The sequence below is a fragment of the Trichosurus vulpecula genome, chromosome 3, assembly GCF_011100635.1.
Source record: "Trichosurus vulpecula isolate mTriVul1 chromosome 3, mTriVul1.pri, whole genome shotgun sequence".
NCBI classification, from domain to species: domain Eukaryota; kingdom Metazoa; phylum Chordata; class Mammalia; order Diprotodontia; family Phalangeridae; genus Trichosurus; species Trichosurus vulpecula.
Window position 1 is genome coordinate 67,985,911 of NC_050575.1, and position 22,829 is coordinate 68,008,739.

Below are 22,829 nucleotides of genomic sequence, written 5' to 3' on the forward strand. Positions count from 1 at the left end.
TTGAAGGAGAAATAAAAATTCCTGATTTATTCATCAGGAATTCATTCAAGGAACCCATATCCTGATTTTTCATAAAGCTTAAAGCCAAGAAATAAATATATCACTGGAAGGTCTAAGTCTGGGCTCATCCTTCAGTAGTTTATGATATACCATCTGTTCAACTTCCAGTCTCTCTTCCTATTCCAATAGAAATTTTTGTGAGTTAGACATGGCTGATTTATGGTGTTAATTGTGTGAACCTGTGTGAAATAAAGGCTTATAGGTCTGTGTGGTATGAGTTTCCATTTCCTGATACAACTCAATATTGCATCAACTTTAAAGAAACATAATGGCTTATTGTACTTGTCCTATAGCTAATACTGATAGCAGATTACTACAGCCAGAAGATAGTGTCGTTTAGAGATATATCATCTTTTTTGGGGAGAAAGAACATTTTTGAATTCCTAGGATTTGGCACCTCAACTCCTGGTTCATAGCTAAACTTTGGGTTCCTATTCCTTAAGAGCTATTTTTGACCTTCCCTTTAAGTTAAGTTGTATGTATTATGGCCAAGGCACTGCACTAGGTGCTCGATTTTAATTTGTTTGGCCCTCCAAGAGGCCAATAATTGTCCTAGGTATTTTCTGGAATCCTACGTGGGAAACTTGGCAGAGCCTATTGAGCTACTTACAGTAAGGAGTGATAGGTTCCTAGCTAGAAATGCTAATGTATGACATGTAGGTCACACTATTGCTGTTAAGTCATCTCTTCCTAAATTATCAAATCCTGTCATTTTGCCTCTACTGATCTACCTCTTCAATTATTCCTAACTGCCTCCACCCTAGTTCAGGCATTCATCTAGACCAGGGGTGGTGAACCTGTGGCCCTCTAGGTCCTCGGGTGCAGCCTTTTCACTGAGTCCAAGTTTTACACAACAAACCCTTTCATTAAGGGGGCTGCACTTGAGGACCTAGCAGGCCATATATGACCTAGAGGTTGCAGGTTTCCCACCCTTGATCTAGACTAATAGTATTCTAACTGGTCCCTGATTTTTAGGTTCTCCTTCATAACTGCATGCCTGCTAAATTCATCCTTCTGACTGTCACTTTCTTGCTTAAAACTGCTTAATGGTTCCCTGCTATAAAGTAAAATATAAGATCTATCTTGGCATTTACAATACTGCATTGCACACTGTGGCTCCATCCTTCTGTCCTGGTCTTGCACATCTCCCTGTAGGCATTTTACCTTCTAATCAAACTGGACTACTAGCTCTTCCCATCCCGCACCCTCCTGGGCATTTGTGCAGGCCATCTTCCTTGCCTGCAATGCTTTTTCTAACTCCACTTTACTTCCCCTCACCTAAACATCTGTCTTTCAGGCTTCAGAGTTGGACCAGTCATCTGCTTATTATGGTCCAACTTTGAAGGCTTAATCCATCACAGCTGAAAGCGATCTCTTAAAACTCTTTGACTAGATCTCTTCTTTACCCTCTCTCTGTCTGGTATCTTTTATATGTATATAAGCCATGACCCTCAAATCCCTTGCTTCTCTGTCCCTGAATTGCCCTCAGGGAATCCTGTGGCTTTGGTTCAGGGTTATGTTCTTGCTGTCCTCTCTGGGATATTTATTTTCTTTGCCAGTAAGCTGGTGATCAACCAGCCAGGCATTTACTAAGTGCCTATGATGTGCCATGAGCTGGGGGTAAAAACACAGAATGAGACCTTGCCCTGCTGTGATCGAGGGCCCTGTGTTCTCTCAAAAGATATTTGCAATCACCATATTTAGGTGCCCTGAATCTAGCACCTAATGCTTCTTTCTTTAGCCCATTATTATTCTCCAGATTACTTATGTATTTTTCCTGATCCCTCTGGAGCATTTGACCTCCTGGGATCATGCCAAATTACATAATCCATTCACCTTTGGAACAAATGTTCTGGGTTTGTTCTGTCCCAAGTCAGCACCAATTCACATGTCCCATTTTATCTAGCCAGCTTCAGACATCCCATCTGATTGTTCACCCTAGCTATCTCTTTGTCATTAAACCTATGTGTGAATCCCCCACAATCACTCTCACCCCTTGGAACGGTAATCAAACCAAAACTTCCACTGCTTCTGAAAAAGACTTGTCGATTGACTCCTCTATGGTTTCACTCGCCAAAACAAGTCCCTGGCCACCACTCTCTTATATATGTTGTATCCCCCTATTCAAACATAAGCTCTTTGGAAACATGGACTTTCTTTCTTTTGTATATGTATCACCAGCACTTATCAGTGTTTGGTACATGTTCAAGGAGAAGAACACTTGAAGTAACAATAGTAAGCTTCAATTACTCCTAATTGTTTTGGTAGGCAGATTACCTTGAGTTATTGAAAGCTATGCTAGCAGAATATAGAGAGGCTCTGATAGATTCTTCCAAGGAGAAAAGCTTCAAGGACAAGGCAGGACCAGTTACTTGTTAATAGCTATCATGGTAGAGGTTCATTAGCAGAGGTGATGAGGTAATACATTAGTTTGGTGGTAGCAACTCATGAAAAAGTCTCCTAAAACTTGGAGGACTTATTATCTCAGGGGTGAGGGAAGGAAAGAAAACCCATACTGATGTCTAAACACTGGAGTAAATAAGGTTCTCTTTTTTTTTTTTTAAAGAGAATCTGAAATAACTATTCACAGCAATCACATTGGATAGTTCAGTAACACATATAATATTTCCCTAGGTTAATTCGCTAGTGTTCAACCTTGGGTTTTTATTGAAACAATAGACCATATATTTTGATTTGCCATTTTAGTGAGAGCTCTGCGGAGCTTGGCTTCCTTTACTAAAGCATTTATGTAAATTTCTATGCTTGTAGGCCGCAGCATAAATCACACTGCAGCCGCATTTTGGACAGCCCTGCTCTAGTCTGATGATTTTGTCCAAGGCTTCCACATTCTTCTTCTGACCCCAGGAGAAATGCTCTCTATCAAGAAGTCTCCCTCTTGATTTGGGATTAGCCTAAGCAGGTCCTTAGGAGAAAGTTGGTTGCAGTACCCCTCTCACTCTTGGGAAGACTTCTGAATGATGGGGGGCTTTGGATCCTTTAACCACACTTTCCAACTTCAGTTACTCTATGACGACCATTGTCCACCCCGCAAACTAGAACATCACGTGAACCATGACGCAGCGTTATAGGAACAGGTAGCGCGTTATCTTAAAACTGTAGGAGCTCTCCCAACCCCCAACCCCTAGGCTCTCAAGAGTCTTCTATTCCAAAGGCCTAGCCCAATCTGGACAGCTAGCTAGTTGGGTGGATAGAGAGCTGCTGGAGTCAGGATGACCTCCGTTCAAATCTGTCCAATAGACTTACTAGCTCTGTGATCCTGGGCAAGTTCACTCGTCTGCCTCAGTTTCCTCAACTGTGAAATGGGAGTAATACTAGTACCGAGGATCAAATGAAATATCCCTAAAGCGCCCAGTATGGTACCTGGCCCACAGCCCATAATAGGCACTTAATAAATGCTTGTTTCCTTCCTTCCTCTCTACACTTCCAGCCTGGTTTCATATTTACATGGATGTACTCTAACTTTCCGTATTTCTGGAGTTCCCTGTATGTGATTTATGGTTTTCTATCTTGGTGACTCTTCTCCAATTTACTCGATTCCTTAGTCGTTAAGCCGCCTCCGTAGCCTTAGCGAAATTAATTTTTTTTTTACTAAAGGCCCCTTGAATCTTCCTTTATCACTTCATCTAAGCACTTGAGATAATATTTCCTCAGATACGCGTTAGCTAAAGGATCCAGCTGCTCGGGAATGCTTCGGAAATGGGTGTTGTAAAGCATCCTCATTAAATAATGCAGTATCTTGTTTATTGCCAAGTCTTCTATCACATCCCGACAGTGCGCCTGGCTGTGCATTCCGGCGCAGGCAAGCAGTGGCCAGGGTCTATCCATCGGTATTATTTATCTCCCAGCTTTAATTTTAAATTAATTCATTTCCCCAGAACATCTGTGACGGAGAGGGCCGTCGGTGAGTGAGTCATGGCAGACTGGATTATCCAGAACCCTCTTGGCCGACTCCATCCTTCACGCATGAATCGCAGATCATAAAGCGTATTAATTAAATGACAACAGATAGTGCACATCGCCAGAACACTGATGTTCGCTCTGAGAGGCAGCGTGGGTGGAGGATTGGGAGTCAGAGGGCCTGGGTTCAAGTGCTGCCCCTGTGTATACCGCTTCTGTCACTGATCTGGCGGGTCTTGGTTTCCTCCCCTAAAATGACTAGGTTGTACAATGCCCTCTGGGGTCGCTTCCAGCTCCAGTAAAACACAGTGATCCGGGTCCGGGGGTCCTACACGTGAGCTGCTGCTATTCACTGCCCACAGGACCGCGTCTGGACAATCCCTCTGGGCCTGGCCTGTAGAGCGAGGCGTGGGGGGCGGCACGGACAAGATGCCCCCGCGGGTCTGTCTCGCTCTAGTGGAACAAGCCGGTGGTGTTCCAGGCGGAGGACGTACCTCCTCAGAAGCCGCAGGGTGTCGGCTTTGCTACTCACTACTCGCCGCACGACCCCGGGCAAGGTAGCTTCCTTTACCTGTTCACTCTCCCCCTCCCCCGCTCCACCCTCGTCAATCCAAGACTGCTCCGCTCGCCCCGCCCCCCGGGCCCCGCGGGCCGCTCCGCGGCGGAGCCCTGCCGTCCCCTAGTGGCGGCGCGCGGCGCTGCGCCTGCTCCTTGCCGCCCCCTGGCGGCCGCCCCTCGGGGACGCGTTCTTTTTCCCATCGTCCTCCGCTTGCGGGTGTTTCAAACATGGAGGAGCGGGAGCGGCGAGCGGTCCCGGGCAGGGCGGGGAGCCCCGGGAGCCCGCCCAACCCGCGGCTGGACGTCAGCTCGGACCTCTTCGACCCGCTGCTGGCCCTGTACTCGCCGCGCCTGCCGCCCATCCCCTACCCCAACGCGCCCTGCTTCAACAACCTGGCCGAGTACGAGAGCTTCCTCCGGCTGGGCGGCCGGGGCCGGGGCCGGGGCCGGGCGCGGGGTCAGGCGGGTGCCGGGGCCGCGGGCGCCCCCGCCCCGGCCCCCGGCCCCGCCTCGTCCGCCTCCGGCTCGGCGCGCCCGACCTCCCGCCGCCGCGGAGCGCCCGCCCCGGACCCCGAGCGCATCCAGCGGCTCCGCCGGCTCATGGTGACCAAGGAGGAGGCGGACGCGGGGGCCACCGGCACGGGCAGCAGCGGCCGCCCCGTCCGCAGGAGGAAGGCGCCGCGCAACGTCCTCACCAGGATGCCCCGTGAGTGCCGGGCGGGCGGGCGAGGGTCTGCGCGGCTGCTGGGGGGCAGGGTGAGGAGGGTCTGCACGGCTGATGGGGGCAGGATGAGGAGGGTCTGCACAGCTGATGGGGAGGTGAGGAGGGTCTGCACGGCTGATGGGGGTCAGGGTGAGGAGGGTGTGCACAGCTGATGGGGAGGTGAGGAGGGTCTGCACGGCTGATGGGGGGCAGGGTGAGGAGGGTGTGCACGGCGGAAGGGAAGATGAGGAGGGTCTGCACGGCTGATGGGGGGCAGGGTGAGGAGGGTGTGCACAGCTGATGGGGGTCAGGGTGAGGAGGGTGTGCACGGCGGAAGGGAAGATGAGGAGGGTCTGCACGGCTGATGGGGGGCAGGGTGAGGAGGGTGTGCACAGCTGATGGGGGTCAGGGTGAAGAGGGTGTGCACGGCGGAAGGGAAGATGAGGAGGGTCTGCACGGCTGATGGGGAGGTGAGGAGGGTCTGCACGGCTGATGGGGGGCAGGGTGAGGAGGGTGTGCACGGCGGAAAGGAAGATGAGGAGGGTCTGCACGGCTGATGGGGGGCAGGGTGAGGAGGGTGTGCACGGCGGAAGGGCAGATGAGGAGGGTCTGCACGGCTGATGGGGAGGTGAGGAGGGTCTGCACGGCTGATGGGGGGCAGGGTGAGGAGGGTGTGCACAGCTGATGGGGGGCAGGGTGAGGAGGGTCTGCACGGCTGATGGGGAGGTGAGGAGGGTCTGCACAGCTGATGGGGGGCAGGGTGAGGAGGGTGTGCACAGCTGATGGGGGGCAGGGTGAGGAGGGTCTGCACAGCTGCTGGGGGGCAGGGTGAGGAGGGTCTGCACGGCTGATGGGGAGGTGAGGAGGGTCTGCACAGCTGATGGGGAGGTGAGGAGGGTCTGCACGGCTGATGGGGGTCAGGGTGAGGAGGGTGTGCACAGCTGATGGGGGGCAGGGTGAGGAGGGTCTGCACGGCTGAAGGGGGCAGGATGAGGAGGGTCTGCACAGCTGATGGGGAGGTGAGGAGGGTCTGCACGGCTGATGGGGGGCAGGGTGAGGAGGGTCTGCACAGCTGCTGGGGAGGTGAGGAGGGTCTGCACAGCTGCTGGGGAGGTGAGGAGGGTCTGCACGGCTGATGGGGGGCAGGGTGAGGAGGGTCTGCACGGCTGAAGGGGGGCAGGGTGAGGAGGGTCTGCACAGCTGCTGGGGAGGTGAGGAGGGTCTGCACGGCTGAAGGGGGGCAGGATGAGGAGGGTCTGCACAGCTGCTGGGGAGGTGAGGAGGGTCTGCACGGCTGATGGGGGGCAGGGTGAGGAGGGTCTGCACGGCCAAAGGGGGCAGGGTGGGGAGGGGCCGCATGGCTGATGGGAGTGGGGAGGGTCTGCATAGCAGATATGAGGCAGTGAGGAGGCCAATATGGAGAGGAGTGGAGAGGGTCCAGTTTTATTGATATGAAGGGATGGTCTTGCTTGACTCTTGGAGAGGATGAGGCAGAGGTTCTCCGTAGCTGATACGGGGGACATATGGAGAGGGTCTGTTTGATAGAGAAGTTTTGAAGAGGGTGGGCGTGTTTGCTGTGGGGGATATGGCAGAGGGTCTGTATGACTAATAATGGGAGGAGGTGTCTGAAATGTCTGTGTATGACTGATGAAGGGACTGAGGTCCCTTCTAGTGCTACAGATATGAGCCTATCATCCTGTGATCCTGTTAGATAAATGTGGGGATGGTCTGTATGGATGAAATGGGAAATGGAGGATTTTAGGAAGAGTCTGTGTGCATGCCTGATACTGGAGAAGGTGAGGGTCTGCATGACTGACAGGGAGAAGGATCTGCATGGCTGATGTGAGAGATGCTGGTATGGCTGATACGAAGATTTGTAGAAGGTCTTTGCAGTTGATGTAGGGAGGATATTCCTTGCTGATATAGCGGGATTTGGGGAGAGTCTGCTTGGCTGGTTTGGAGAATGTGGGGAGGGTCTACATGGCTGATATGGGGGATGGTCTGATGGTTGATTTGAAAGGAGTCTATTTGGCTGATTTGAGGAAGTTTTTTGTTTGACCTGGTTTGAGGAGGATCCATACAAAGTTGATTGCAAAGTTGGCTAGGCCAGCAGTTTCAGCCAAGGGTCTTTATGGTGGGTTTGTGAACAGCATGTGTCTTAGTCTCTCCCTTTTCTTCCAGCTTTCCCTCTGCTGATGTAAGGAGTCTTCTGTAGACTCCAGAATACACTGTTTAATCAAAACATCTGAGATTTGGTGTGCGGTGGCTGCCACTGAGAAAAACACTTTGCCTTCTGGGTGCATGAACTCTGTGTGTGGATTGATATTACTGTAATCATGGGTTTCTTTAAATTCCAGAGGTTCAGATTGCACGAGGAAATTTCTCGGAACCTTTTAATAGATTCTGATAGGATTGCTGTTGGAGACAGAGGTTACTAGAATGTGCAGTTTGGGTCTTGTATAAATGTAATAAACACAGCCAGGCTTATACCTTTGTCATATGGCAGGCGGTTCTGACATCTGCCCAGTGGACACAATGACCTACTTAGCCATTTGAAGCATCTGTATCCTGATAGCTTAATTGTTATAATATGCCTCTTAAATGAGCCACTGTGTTAAATCAGTGATGTTTAGGTTTCTCTTAGTGGTTTGTTTATTGAAAAAAGAACATCCCCACTGACAAGATACAGAGCCGTAATAAGTTAAGACAAATGATTTATGGTGCCATAAGGTTCCTTCCATGAATTTATAGCTCATGTTGCCTGTCTACAGCATGTCTGTAAGTTGTTCCTAAATGGGAACAATAAGGGCTTATATCTCCTCTGTGAATTAAATATAACAAGGGCTTATATTGTTGCCAAAATGCAACATTGATGAGACCACAGAACATTCTTAGAACCATTAGTTCAAGGAAGCAGTATTCTGAGCTCCTTTGAATTGATAAAAACTGTAGAGTCAACTCTCTGACACCCCAAATCATGCCTGGAGTGCTTGGCAGACTTGTACTGGGAACAGATATCTCTCATGTTCACTGAGGCAGTTATGGATGTATAACACATGTGCATAAAAAAGAATTATTAGCATTCACAAAGCAAGAGATGGAATGATAATGCCTAGAGCAGAAGGGGCAAGTGAACACTGTGGGGAATGTAAAATGAGAATCATCAGGCTGTCAATATCTCCCCAAAGGATGTGAACCTTAGGCTCTAAAGGAAGGAAGGAGAATTGCAAAAGTATGTGCAGAAATATAAGGGTGCAAATGAACAAGTCACATACAAAGAATGATAAGCAAATTTGCTTTGGTGGAGCAGATAATTGGTGTTGATCACAAAGAAATAAGGAGTGGGAGGCAGAAGGTTGTTTTGGTGGAGGACCTCATAGGCCAGACTGAAGCATGGATTTGAAGTGCTAGAAGTAGGGAGCCACCCTAGATTTTAAAGCAGGGGAGTGAGACGATGATAACATTGTTTGAAAGAGATTTTTCTGGCAGGTATATGTATATATTTGTGTGTGTGTGTGTGTGTGTGTGTGTGTGTGTATAGAGGGAGAGAGAGTGAGTGCAATATATACAAAGGTGAGTAAGTAACCAAGGTGAATTTAAATATATCTATAAGTTATTTCAGGAACATGCACAAAAAAGTCACCAGCTTTATTGGTACATATCCAGATATGGTGGTAATAGTATATGATAACACCATTATAAGTTGATAATGCTTACAAAAATTAAAACCCACCTTATTGATCCTTGTGTATTTGAAAATGTGTGGGCGAAGTAGAACTTTAAAGTCAGCAATCTCTTCCAACTCCTTTTTAATACTATTAGATATTATTAGAAATAATGTTATGGAAAAGATAGAAGATTAAAGCAAGATTCAAACATTTCCCCTAAGTGTTCCTATTTAGAATCATAGAATCTTAGAGCTGGAAATTAACTTGTACCAAACCTTCTCTCGCGTTGACCTTTCAAGGTGAAATACCCTCCCATGTCACATCGGCCAAGCTTCTTTCCTTTATTTCTTCAAAAAGTAATTTCCCCTACTAATCCCTGTCTGGACTACACTGAGCCAGTGCATAAGTAGAGCCGAGAGAAATAAGAACCCAGAACTTTAAACAAGAGCAGAGGCTGTTATTTTTTCTTTATAACAACAGAGAGTAAGAAGTTTATAGAAAAGGTCTTTGGCATGTACATTCTAAATGATTCTGCCTTGTATATTTTTGGTACAGCTAGTAGGCTGTGAGTACTTAAAAATTAAGTAATAGCAATTTTTATAAAATTCAGCACTGTCCCTAAGCACTTAGAAAAGGCTTCCTCATTGAGTTGAACAGTAAAAGCTGAAGTTCATAGTCCCAAAATTCCTCCGTGAGTCATAATGCTGCTTTTACGTGGCACCCGTTTGCAGTCTTACAGAGTCCAGAAGCATGGCATGTGCCTTTTACACCATCACAGCTTGGTAACAACCGGTATTTCTCTTGATGTGAAGACAGTGTGTAGTGGAATGTTTTTCATTGCAAGGAGTTGTTTTAACAACCCAGCTAGCAGCTTCTGTGGGGGCGTAAGATGCACCCACAGCCAGCACCCAGGGGCCTGCTGGGACCCAGGAGGCTGCCGGGACGCCAGGAAAGCACAGGTTCTTTTTATCTGCTTAAACAAGGAAAGCACGGTGAAGGGGTTGACCAGCTTACTTTAATCCAGCATTCACCTAGCATACAAACAACATTCATTTAGCTCAGGGGAAAACGCCAGCATTCAGTTAGCATTGTTAGTTCAGGGGAGCATACAGACAAGCATCAAGAGACAGACCAAATACAGATTCATTGACTTACTTCAGGGGAAAAAACCAGCACCCTGAGGTTCAAAACATTCATTTAGTTCGGGGGAAAAACAAACCAGCACCCCGAACCTCAAAACCAAAATACAAACAAGTTACAAATATCAACAGACAGACCCAATACAATTCATAGTTACCAACATCTGGGCTCGGCCCAAGAGCAAGGGCTGGCCCACAGTCACGCTTGCTTGCCGCTGCTCCCACACCAACCAGAAGAGGAAAGAGAGCTCTTCAAGCTGTCCTCTCCCCTCTTATAGGGTTTTTGACATCATCAAGCACCGCCTGAATGACCAGGGCCGATTGGTTCTTGACTTGGCCCCTCCCCCTAGCGTAGACATTAACACCTCCCCTCAGCCAGCCCCATGACTCATCACACAGGAAGTTTTCTGCTTCCTGACATGCTCTCTGGGCTTCCTGCCCCAGAAGAGCAAGCCACAGCATCCAGAGGCTCAATGAGGTAAGCTGAGTCATTCAAAGAAAACAAAGGCTATTCTGGTTACAGGAGTCCAGACATGGCGTAGACCTTACTCTTGTGTCTAGACAATGTTTGCAGATATCTTAGTATTATGTGTATTTAGGACAAATCATTAAGTTTTTCATTCCTCTAAACATGGGCATATTGAGTTCTTTTTGTGAATCAAGGTAGAAATTCCAGAAGGACTTACTTAAAAGCAGTATGTTAAGGCATGGAGTTAAGAAGAACAATTATATCTAACAGATTATGTGGGAAACAGATTAAATTGACTTGAGTAGAAAGTGTGCCAAAGGAAATGGGAAATATTCAGGTAAAGGGGACAGATAGATAATAGAATGAGCCAAGGTAAGAAGAAAATCTTCATCCTAGCGGATGATGCAGATCACATATATTATAAAATGTATGTGTACATCTACATATCTATATATGTGTATGTGTACGCATACATTCATACATACATGGTTTAGCTGTTATTTTGGGGACTTATTTTGCTGTGTGTGGGGAATGCAACAATGAGACATCACAATATAAACTGTTCTTTTCTGGGGTTGGACAGAGCTTGAAGTTCATTCATCATCCATTTATTAAATGCCTGTTGTGTGCAGGGTGCTCTGCTGGGCTCTGAGAGAGTCACAAAGATAGAAGAAACCAAGACTCTGCCCTTAAGGAGTTTACAGTATATTAGGGTTATAAGATATCTCCACGACCCTAATACAAAAGAGAACATGGTAAGTGCACAAGCAAATACTATCCGGTGCTGTCAGGCTTCTGAGGAGAGAAAGCCCTTTTTGACTGGGGGTGATCAGGGAACCCTCTTTAGGGGTGGGTAGGATTCCAGCCGGTGAGGTAGGGAGGATGTTCCAGTCAAGTCAGTCAGCAGGCATTTACTCTGTGCCTGCTCTATGCCAGGTGCTGTTTGCTAGGGGTACAAACACAAAGAATGAAACAGCCCTACTCTCCAGGTGCTTATGTTCTGACAGGGGGGACAAGTACATATATAATATATATGTGAGTGTCTGTGTGTGTGTGTGTGTGTGTGTGTGTGTGTGTGTGTGTGTGTGTAATGATAAGGTAAATGGGAAGATCTTTCCCATCCATTAATAGGCCCATGTGACCTGCTTAAGTCACATGGAAGCCCAGGTCACATGAGTTTGAGTCACATGAAGCCTGTGGTGGGAGGAGCTTGCTGAAGGGGCGGACCAGAGCTGAGAGGAAGGTGGTCAGAGCTGGGAAGGAGAGAGCAGGCAGAGGAAGAGCGAGTGAGAGAGGGAGTGATTTTGCTTGAGGGCGTTCGTGTGTGGGAAGGCCCCTGCATTTGCTGATGTGTGTAGATTTCCTCATGTTTGAATGAGCGCTTTGGTTCTGTCTTCCATGAGGAGAGTCTGTTACAGTTTGTGATTCAGAACCACGCGCAGGCTCTGTGGGTATCGCATCGGCGCTGCAGTGTGGAACCAGCATAGAGAGAACAAATATACACTAGTGAAATACGAGGTAGTTTGGGGGAAAGGCACTAGCAGTGAGGGGAGGATGAAGAAAGGCCGCGTGAAGGTGCTGCTAGAACCTTGTCTTAAAGGAAGAAACCGTTTCCTTTATTTGGAAGTGAAGAAGGAGTACGTTCCTGGCATTGTCCGTGCAAAGGCGTGAAGATGAGAAGTAGAGGGTCGTGTTTGAAGAACATCGAGGTCTGTCTAGCTGGATCGCAGCCAAAGAAAGGTTGTTCAAGGCTCTCAAAGTTTCACGCAAGGAGTTTATAGTTTATCCTCTAGGCAGTAGAGAGCCGGTGCAGTTTGTTGAGCATGGAGGGACATGGCCAGATCTGTGTTTAAGGAAAATCAGTTTGGCAGTAGTATTCCAGAGGAACTAGAATGAGGGGAGACTTAAGGCAAGAAGACCTTTAGGATGCTGTTGCAATACTGTGGGCAAGAGTTGATAAAACTTGAATTGAAGCGGCTGTGTGAGTAGAGAAAGGGTGCTGAATGCAAGAGATACTGTGGAGGAAGAAATGGCAAGATTTGTCAGCTAATATGCCAAAATTAGCCGAGGGGCAATGAGGAACTGAACATAATACCAAGGTTATGGACTTGGCAAACTGAAAGAATGGTGATGTCTTCAACAGAAATAGAGATTTTTGAAAAAAGAGTGCATTTTAGGGAAAAGATGATAAGCTCTGTTTTAGACATCTTGAGTTTTGAGATTTTTTTATGGGATATCCAGTTTGAGATGCCCAATAAGTTAATTGACAATTCAGGACTGATGCTTAGGGGAGAGAACTGGGGTTGGGTATAAAGATATAAAGTCATCTCCATGGAGGTGATAATAAACCTGTGGGAACTGATGAGGTCACCAAGAGTGTAGAGGGAGTGAAGAGAGGCCAGAACTCTTGGGCTACACCCAGATTTAAAAGCTGTGTATCAATAGTGACACTGCAGAGGAGACCGAGAAGGAACAGTCAGACGTGTCAGATGAAAACCAAGAGAGGAGGAAATTTCTGTTAAGGGAGAGTGGTCAACGAGGTAAGATGCAGCAGGTAGGTTGAGAAGGATGAGCTCTGAGAAAAGACCATCAGATTTGTGGGTTAGAACACTGCTGGTCAAATCGGCTCACAACTCAGCCGACAGTGCATTACTGTCTCATTTTTCCCACATCCCCCCAACATTTGTCATTTATCTTTTCTGTCCTATTAGCCAGTCTAATAGGTATGAAGTAGTACCTCAAAATTGTTTAAGAAGGAAAAAGACATTGCTGGTAACTTTAGAAAGAGCAATTTCATCGTAGTGATGAGGTCAGAAGCCGGATTACAAAGGGTTAGGGAGTAAGGGAGAGGGGAGGAGGTAGAGGTGGTGAGTATGGAAATTTTTTTAATAGGACTTTAGCTTAGGAACAGAAAAGAGATATAGGACAGTAGCTTGAGAAGATGGTAGTTTCTAGTGAAGGTTTTTGTTTTTGCTTTGTTTTTTAACTTCATTAGAAGAGAGACTTGGGGACATTTGAAGATAGTAGGGAAGAAACCAGTGTATAACAGAGGTTGAAAATTAAGAGGTTGTTAGTTAAGGTTGCCATCTGCTGGAAAAAATGGGAAGAGATGTGATCAAGGGAACATGTAGAGGGGTTGGTCCTTTGTCAGAGACTAAGAAAAAGAAGGAAGACTGGGAGATGACAACCAAAGGTTTTGAGAAGAAAAGGGGAGAAGAAAAAGTAAAAGATTGCTTTGTTGCAGGGACGAAAGAAAGTTGAAGTTGGCTGCATGCATGTGTAATGCACCCAGCTGGCATTGTTGTGTGACTTCCTCTAGCTCTCTTCAGCAGTGACTAGGAACAGGAGGTGGGTGGCAGGAGCAATGCAGGTCTGAGATATGGTGAGGTAGGTTTAGCAGTAGTGGAGCGCAGTTTGAAGTTGGTTTGCTGAACTTATGGAGTCAAGATTGGAAAAAGAAGAAATTGAAGCCAGAGTAGACGTAGTAGCCTAAGGATATATTGAAAGGTAAAGGAATTGAAAGTTTCAAAGTGAAGAATAGGCTTAGGAGAGGTGAGACATGGGGAGAGATAGGATGCTTGGAGAAAAAGTTAGAGAATGTCAGAGTTTTTGAATCAAGAAGTGAATAGTTGTATATATTGGTGAGAGCCAGGGTCTAACCATCTCTGTGTGTTATTTAAGTAAAATTAAGGAGTGTGTCCTGAAAGAGACTGAAAAATTGGGAAGTCAGGTAATTTGGAGGAGCATCAATATGGATATTGAAATCTCCAGCTTTAAGGGCAAGACTTGCAATGAGGAGGAAGAAGGTAAGCCAGGCACTGAACTACTTTTAAAAAGAGATAGAATGGCTTGGAGATCAGCTACTACGAATTTTCTGGATGGGGTGGAATGGTAAGTGAATTAAAAAGAAGAGAAGTTGCTGAGAGACATCAGTAACAGGAGAGTCTAGAAGTGACAGTAGGGAAGTGCAGAGTGTTCTGACTTCCCTTCAGAGTGTCATAGTTTAGAGTTCTGATGGAGAGGATAATCACAGGTGCAGCCATCTTGGAGAAGCTCTTTCTTAATGAGGTCAGTAGGTAGAAGGAGAATGATAGAAAGAGGTCCAGAATGAAAGGAAGTTTGTTCACTCTGAACAGGAATTCCAGAGGGCACAGTGGAATGGGTGGGCAGGGCTGAGGTAGGAAATGAATAGAGTGAGGTTGAGAAGGATAAGAATAAGGGAATGGGAGGCAGAGACTGAGAATGATTTGCTCATATGTGGTGGTGGTTGAGTGATCTCGGGATAGGGAGAGAAAAAAGTGGCAGATTATTAGCTGTAGTGGCACTAGTGGGTGGCTGATGAATACTAATGCTTGCAGTCTTGAAAGGCAGTTGTTGCTGGGCAAGGGCCGGGAGCGTAGTTATAATATAAATATTCAGTTATTTCCACCAGCTTGCCTAGATGAGTATTTCCCCCAGCCTGGTGTTCCTCCTCCTGTGTGGTTGAAGGAGTGGGGAGGCTTGGACAGTGCTGCACTGTGAAGCATAGAGTGGGACGTATGGGATGTATTCATGGAACGGGGAGTAATCCAGTTTTACTAGAGCATAGTGTACATAAAAAGAAGTTGTATGCTACAAAGGTGGACTGAAAATGGAAAATATATTGGATTTTATTCAGTAGATCATCCTAGTAAGGAGCACGGTCTCAATGACTCTTGGCATAGACGTTTTCATGCTACCCTGACTGTTGTTCTCTTTTTATTCCAGTGCATGAGGGCAGCCCACTTGGTGAACTTCATCGCTGCATCAGAGAGGGGGTGAAGGTCAACGTTCATATTCGCACTTTCAAGGGGCTTAGAGGCGTCTGCACTGGCTTCCTGGTTGCATTTGACAAGTTCTGGAATATGGTAATTAGTTCTTTTTATGGGGCTGGAAAAAAATCTCATAGGGAGTAACCCCTTTATTTGATTAGGGAACCAATATAACCTTTTTAGAATAGCAATTATACTGATAATTGAGTTAGAGAAGAGCTGGTGTCCTTGAGCTCTGCTGGAACAGGCATAAGATCTGTGCTCAACTTGCTTCCTTTACCCCCAAATCCAATTCTGTTATCCATTCATTCAGCAGGTATTCTCTGAGCATCTATTACATGCAAAGCCCTGTGATGGACACTGTAGGGGGGATACAAAGATATATAAGACAAAGACCTTGCCCTCCAGGAACTTACAATCTAGTAATGGAGAGAAGATATGTACACAAATAACTAAAATACAAGGTAATACATAGGTGTCATCGTTCTGGAGTTCCTTCTCCAGCAGTTGTGGCTACCTTCCTCCTACAACTTTTCCAAGTTCCGCAATGCACTTTAACACCCCCCACATACATTTCCCTAAACAGATTTGACAAGTGATGTCTTATTCTTAAATACCATCAAAGGGAAGGTAGTAGGTGATAATACATGATAGTAGTGATGTCATGAGATGTGATTGACTAGGGAGTCATTAATGGCTTGTGTGTCACATGAGTCATTTCCTATTAGTTGCTTTCATAGATAGCAGGGAAGGGGAAGAAAACTAGAGTATTTGGAATGGCCCCCAAAATGGAAATGAATGTAATCCTGGAGTCACACTTTGGTGTTGCCAGAGGATTTTCGGGGGAAGAAAATGAATAAGAATCATAAGTAAAAGTGAACTTTTGAGAGTTTTCAAGCTTTGACCATAGATGATTTAGAAATAGTATGAAAATTGCTTCTAGTTGTTTGTTATCAGTACTACTTATTTTCTTCTTCTTGTGGACCAAGATAGCTAGTGGTTGTGGCTGACCAGTGATAAGAATGCTATTTTTGAAAGCATTGAATCTGCTAGGATTTCTGACACCACTTTCAATTTTTCTCTTTTTGTTTTCTTCAAAGGCACTTACTGATGTTGACGAGACTTACAGAAAACCAGTTCTGGGCAAAGCCTTTGAACGTGAGCCTCCTTTAACTCTCACCAGGGTGAGAAGTTTTCCCCTACTTACGAGCATCCCAGTATGCTTCCAGTATTAGGAAATAAGGTATTGGGATGGGGTAGGGGAAGTAAGGTGGGAACAAAGGATAAGGAGTGTAGGCACTGGTGTCACTATTCTCCATATTTTTACTTAATAAAAGCCTTAATTGCTAGAAACAAAGTATGATGGTGGTAGAGTCTTGACTATTCTCTACCATACACCCCAGTTAAGTCTGATCTGTGTGTGATTTGTGTAACAAGTTCCATCACCTGGAGATGAAATGTCTTTTAGTTTGTCATTATAATGTAATGTCACATAATATGGCAGGTGACTTTTATCTTGAATATCCCTTTATTGACTTAACTGCTGGTTAGAATAGGAGAAATAGGTATGGACTGATTTAGAAAAGTAAAGTCACAGTCTCAAAATGACAGGAATGGGTGTTTTTAAAGGAGAATATAGAATGTCAAGAGAGCAGCTAACATTTGACTTGCTTCCTCACAGCTGTTTGATCGGCTCAAACTTCAGGATTCCTCCAAAAAGGAAGCTGACTCCAGGTCAATGGTTGAAGACTCTACATTGTCTCGATATTCGCAGACATCTACTTGGAAGATGGCCACGGTGTGGGGGAGAGATGATGAGGATCGGGGATCACAAAAACGGTCCCGTTCAGCACCTTCTTCACTTCTGACATCTGGAAAGGAAGTTTCAAGGTCTGACCTGTCAGGCAGGACTACACGGACAGAGGGCTCTAGTACAGGGGGTTCTAATTCAAGGGGCCGGTCTCGTAAGAAAAGGCAGAAGCCCAAAGTGGATTACCAGCAGGTATTCACACGACACATTAACCAGATATTTATCCGAGGAGAGAATGTCTTACTTGTCCACCTTGCCCAGTGATCAGCTGAGCTTTGAGTATTTTATTTTTAGAAATAAACCGCATGAGTTGTATTTGCACTGTGCTTCTTAGCACCTCAGTGAAAAGCTAATTTGGAACGATTCCCTCTGATCTTGGACGTAGAGAGGAAGGAGCTGAGTCTAGGACCCTGTGGTATATCTGCTTGTCCACAGAGATGGGGACAGCATGCTACCACATGAAGAAGACAGACCCTTTTTAGAATGGGTGGTTGTTCAGAGGCAGAAGGCATCATTATAAAATATAGGTCTATTCATTTATACATAGATATAAATTAGATTTGGTTTCATGTGTTACTATCAATACTCTTGAGATAAACTAGAAAAATGATGGCCTTTTTGACTCTACTAGAGTCATGATGTGTCTATAACTCATCATAGACACCGCGGCACGGAAAGGGAATCCATTCTTACAATGGTGTGCTATCTGTGGCGAATGTTCATGGAATTTCTTTTTAAGATACAGTGGTATGAATTGGGCTGCCATCGCCACACCCACCACTGCATTTTACATGGCACCATTCATCTTTCTAGACTTTCTCCTGATCGGGGACTAGAATTTACGAGCTTTATTGAGCATTCCTAACATCCATGGAACCCACCAACTTGTATTAGTGTGGGATTTATACAGGTGGTATGTTATAAACACCCAGCAGTAAACCCACCATAGTTGTCCCTGTTGTCGTTGTGAATTCAGTAGCTTGATTAATATGTTTACTGTCCTGATGAAGTTAGTTTCTTCGTGTAGTGGACCAGATGGGAATTGTGTCCAGTCTTCTTGTCCTTTTCCTGTCTCTGACTTGTGTGGCATGCTGTTGGTGCATGAGCTGGTGTGGCATGGCATGTAGTGCAGTATGAGTTATCTTGTGAGCCATGTGGCATTTGTGGTGCCATGCAAATTGCTGTGCTTAATTTAGCTGGAGTTCAGCATGAACTCAGTAACATAGACATATCTTAACTTCTAGAACTCCCTCTCCTGGAGCGGGGAACAAAGGGTGCTTTCTAGCTTGGTTCTAATGTAAAATGGGGAGATTGTTTTCCCCTCCTATCTGGCCAAAGAGGCTTTGCAAGCTATGATGATAGGTAGCGTCCATGTAAGGGGGACGTTGTAGCCTGAGATAGGGTACGTGCAATGACAACACCATAGAAATGTGGCTTGCAGCAAACCTGTTGTGCTTCTACTGTGATGGTTCTTTGCTCTTTAACTCAGCTAGTGCAGAACAGGCTACATCCTGAAGCAGACTGTTAGGCAATACCCGACTGTTTTTGGGTTGACTGTTTTCTTTTCTTTCTTTTTTTCCTACAGCAAGAGTTAGCTTTTGTGCAGAATGAGAATGGTTAGTTGCTCAAGTATATGGAAGAAAAAGTGCTGTGTAACTTGTGGCAGAAATCCTTAGAGAAGGAGGGGGAGCTCAGGTATAGAAAGCTGACTTAGGTCATGCTGCTTTTTCATCTTGGGACTGTAGGTAAGTCAGTATAACCCCTTGCTGCCTCAGTTTTCCCCATCAGTCAAATGGGGAGATAAGACACCTACCTCACAGGGGTATTGGAAGAACCTGAAAAGCATTTTGAAGACAAAGTGTGTTATTTAAGTGCCAGGTATGGACTTACTAATTCTTCCCTAGCTTTTTAAGGCTTCATTATCTTGTGGTCAAGGCAGGTGCTATATAAGATAGTCAGTATCTGTCATTAGGGACAGAGGTGGTCTTCCCACAATTTTGAAACCAAAAGACTATCAGGTTCTTCGAAAAGTATGTGTTCCATTCCCAACTTCTAAGGAGTAATTGTATTCCTTAGGAAAATACCACAAATGTGAAGACATTGCCAGTTCGGGAATCATTAGCTCCTTATCCTTCCCCATTATTTGTCTTTTCCTTTGGTATTTACAAAGAATCTGCCCTGTACTATCCTAGGGAGCTATAGTGCCAACAAGAGAACAAGTCCCTAAAAGTGCCTCGCCTTCAAAGGGAAACTCACGGGGAGCATTTTATTTTCATTTTTAAATAATTTTTAAAAATCTGCTTCTAGCACCTAATTATAGATACTAGAGTTAGAAAAGTGTACAACAGTCAATGAAAATCACCTTTGAAACTTGACAGAAAGAGTGGGTTCAGTGTTGTGATCCTTAAAACATTTTTCCAGTAGAGTTAGTCTTCAAAAATTGTGTTGGGGAAGGTATATGTGGGAAGATGGGCATCAGCCCCACCTAACAGTATTGCCATTTTAGCTCTCCCCACCTCTGCTCCCAGGCTAACAACTATAGTGAATGCTCACTTTCCCAGAAAAACATATCCTTGGAAAATGACCAAAGAGACTTAGGAAAATCATGCTTAATTTTCACTAGTCATGCTGACTGATTTCCACTAGACATAGCCTAATGTTTTAAAAATGGTAGATAATTTCATGGTTACATCTCAAGTGTGCAGGTTACTCCTTGTGTGCAGGAGCTCACCACTTTTCCATCCAGTTTCAGAACCCTATTCATCTAACTGGTTTTTATAAGTTGTATATGATTTATCATACTTGATCATATACATCATGACTGTCTTCTTGGTTGTGGTTTCAGTGTTGATTCTGCAATAATTACTGTCTAGTAAAAAACATTACAAAATGGTATTATGTTGAAAATTTAATAGGACAGTCTTTTTAAAATAACTCATCTACACTGGTTGGAAAAGAAAAACAATATTTTCTCCTTATTCCTAAAGAAATATTTTAAAAGGGAAAAAAATCACTCCTTAGGCATTCATCTGTTGCTCAAAGATATAATCTTTGAAAACATGATGGTTGCAATAAATGTAGCTAAAGCCATAACCATCAGAATGAGGGAAAAGGTAAGGAAGGGGAAAATAAGATTCTTAGAAGCATCCAGCCTGATCCATCTAATAAAAAGACTTTAAAACAATATAGCCTATATGTAGTGAACCTGGTTCAGATGGAGGGTATCATGTTATTTGGCAAAATGACCATTGTGTGTAATAAATCATTTAAATATTTCAAGAGCTGAAACTTCTTTGGATTAGCTGAAGTCTCTTATTGATTGTTAGAGTAGGTAGGAAGGAAAATAGGTAGTTTCACGTGTTTACCAAATTAATTTCAGGAGCCATCCTGTGCATACAGAGTTGTTACCCGTCATTAAAAGGACATGCACTTTATTTTTTCCAATAGTAGGGACAGATTGCTGCTGAATTATCTGGACCTTTTTTTACCCTTTCTGCCTTTTGGACAAAGGTGCAATCTAGTTGGCCAGGAGTTAGCAGTGGGTATAACTTAAGACTCTGAATACTATTTTATGCCCAGGTTGTATGGATCAAATCAGAACAATAAATTAGCACAACTGAAAGCTTGAAGCATAGCTGGGGCTGGGTCCCAGTTAATGCAAATGAGCCCCACTAAAAGGGTCATCACATTCAAATTTGCACTCTCTATTTCCAGTGGACTAGAATTATTATTTTAAATAATTTTAACTTCAAATGTTGTGAATTCAGATACATTCAACTCCTTCAGGGGATTCATCGTTTGCACTAATTGAGACCTTGTACAGAAATTGTTGCCATGAAAAGTCAGGCAGCCGTAAGTGTGCACCTATCTAGACAGAACTGTGCAGAATTCACGTGGGCCTGGTCTATTCCTATCTTTCTAGAAAAGTCTAAGTCTGTGGTGAATATTAATGGGTTTTTTTGAGCTGCTCTTAATACTAGCTGCCAATGGAAAATCATAGATTGGACTATATTTTGTGAATTGTTTCTACCAGTCATATTCACCAAATGTTTGCCACGTAGGAAAGAAGGCATCCAAAGACATTCAGCCATTTACTGGTGCTACCCCCAAACTTTTTTTTTTTAAAGGCAAATTCTGTAATGATACAACTCTTGGTACAGGAATAATAGTGACCTCTAAATACATAATCTTTGGAATTTCTTATTTCACAGTAGGTCAGGTGCAGAGTTCAGTGGAATCCTTTTAAACGATAAGGTTTTAATCATTTAATCTCTTTGTCTCACAGTCACATACACAGTCAGTACTTAGTAAGTATTTGTTCAAGAAGTGACTATAGAGTGATCTCCAGAAGGTTCCAAGCAAGGAAAGCCTGGCCTACCTAGCTGATGTTGGAAAAACCGGCTGAATTATGGATTATGAATTAAGGGAAAACCTTTCTTTTCTGGCAAATTGATTTATTACTGGACAGTAAGACTAGAGAGTTCTGGTCAAAATTCCAGGGGCACAGAAGGAAGAGGAAGGTTAAGGTTCCTTTGCCCCTTATGCTTGAGTCCTTTTGGACATGTCTGGAAGAGCTCTTTTTCCCAGCTAGTAGAAACAGATTTATGTCAAACAGCAGCTTAAAGATGGTTCAGGAGATCTAGGGGAGAAAAATAAGTGTACCAGAGACCTTCAGTTTAGCAGGTATTCACATAGAATGAAGAATCATTTGACCAGCTTATGTAAAGGCAGGTAGTTGGCTTTTTTTTTTTTTTAATCCCTTCTGAAAAGATGGGAATTGTCTCTCAGGAAAGATATGAAAGTCAGTCCCACTACTTTTGCACTTGCTTTTGATTTTCATAGCTTTGGAAGGAAATGCAACTACAGCTAATGTTATCATCCTGTTATATCTGGGGAAAATATTTAACTTTTTTAAAGGGCATTATTTAAGTTAGGGCTGACTGCCTGATTCTCAAGTGTTCTAGTCCCAGAGGCACCCTCTGGGCTAGGACCCATTATCTAGTTGTCATGACAGTAAAGCAAACAGCAGATGATGTTGGGAAAAGTAGGTTATTTACCTTCTAGACCTGTCTCAAGGACCCTTCTCATTGGTATCTTATCCCCCAAGGGTTTTGTGGATATATATCTACACCCTGACTTATTACTCTTTTTCTAGAAAAAACTAAACTGGGGTGAACATAGGCATTTCTATTTGCACTATTCAGATACCAGCTATAATGGGAAAAACCATGAGTTGCAATCTATTTTGTAAATTGCTTCTAACTGTCAAGTTCACCCAAACAGTTGCTCTTTAGGGACGAATTGCTGCTAAGAACCTTAATGTGAATCTGCAATGTTCTGCTTTAGTTATAAGTACTGTTACATGAAGTCTGGAAACTGCAATAAATATGATTTTAATAACACACTGGCTGTTTGGTTTCTGCTGATTTTTGGCAAATCTGTATCATGGAGAGAAATCCCATACTGGTCATGAACCTCTGCCTGAAGTTAGGAAAACCATGGGGCTTACAGCAGTGTCACTGTTGCTGCTTGACCTTTTCTTTGCCAGACACATTATCTCAACCTTCCTCTTGGTACAGCTTTCCCTCCCCCCTCTTTTGACCAAATACATTTGAACGAGCATTTGTCAGCCTTAAACTATGGCAATCTTCCTCTAAGTTCAACTAGTCATCCCTCACTGGCATCATGAACCTATTTCTGCTAAAACCTCCGCA

At 44.5% G+C, this 22,829-nt stretch overlaps 1 protein-coding gene across 1 annotated transcript; it reads left to right on the forward strand.

Annotated features, from left to right (window-relative positions):
* The first annotated feature begins 4,764 nt into the window (after positions 1-4,764).
* On the forward strand, positions 4,765-22,517 carry LSM11 (LSM11, U7 small nuclear RNA associated). The gene is made up of 4 exons (XM_036752961.1): positions 4,765-5,242; positions 15,262-15,401; positions 16,406-16,489; positions 16,987-22,517. Exons 1-4 carry the CDS (start codon positions 4,765-4,767, stop codon positions 17,377-17,379), a joined length of 1,095 nt encoding a protein of 364 aa, XP_036608856.1. The 3' UTR covers positions 17,380-22,517.
* Positions 22,518-22,829: the final 312 nt, after the last annotated feature.

Bases quoted from the DNA above. Each gene is read 5' to 3' on its own strand.
- LSM11 (XM_036752961.1), top strand. From the start codon at position 4,765: ATGGAGGAGCGGGAGCGGCGAGCGGTCCCGGGCAGGGCGGGGAGCCCC. The intron at 15,402-16,405 runs GTAATTAGTTCT...TTTTCTTCAAAG, and splicing joins TTGACAAGTTCTGGAATATG to GCACTTACTGATGTTGACGA. The intron at 16,490-16,986 runs GTGAGAAGTTTT...GCTTCCTCACAG, and splicing joins CTCCTTTAACTCTCACCAGG to CTGTTTGATCGGCTCAAACT.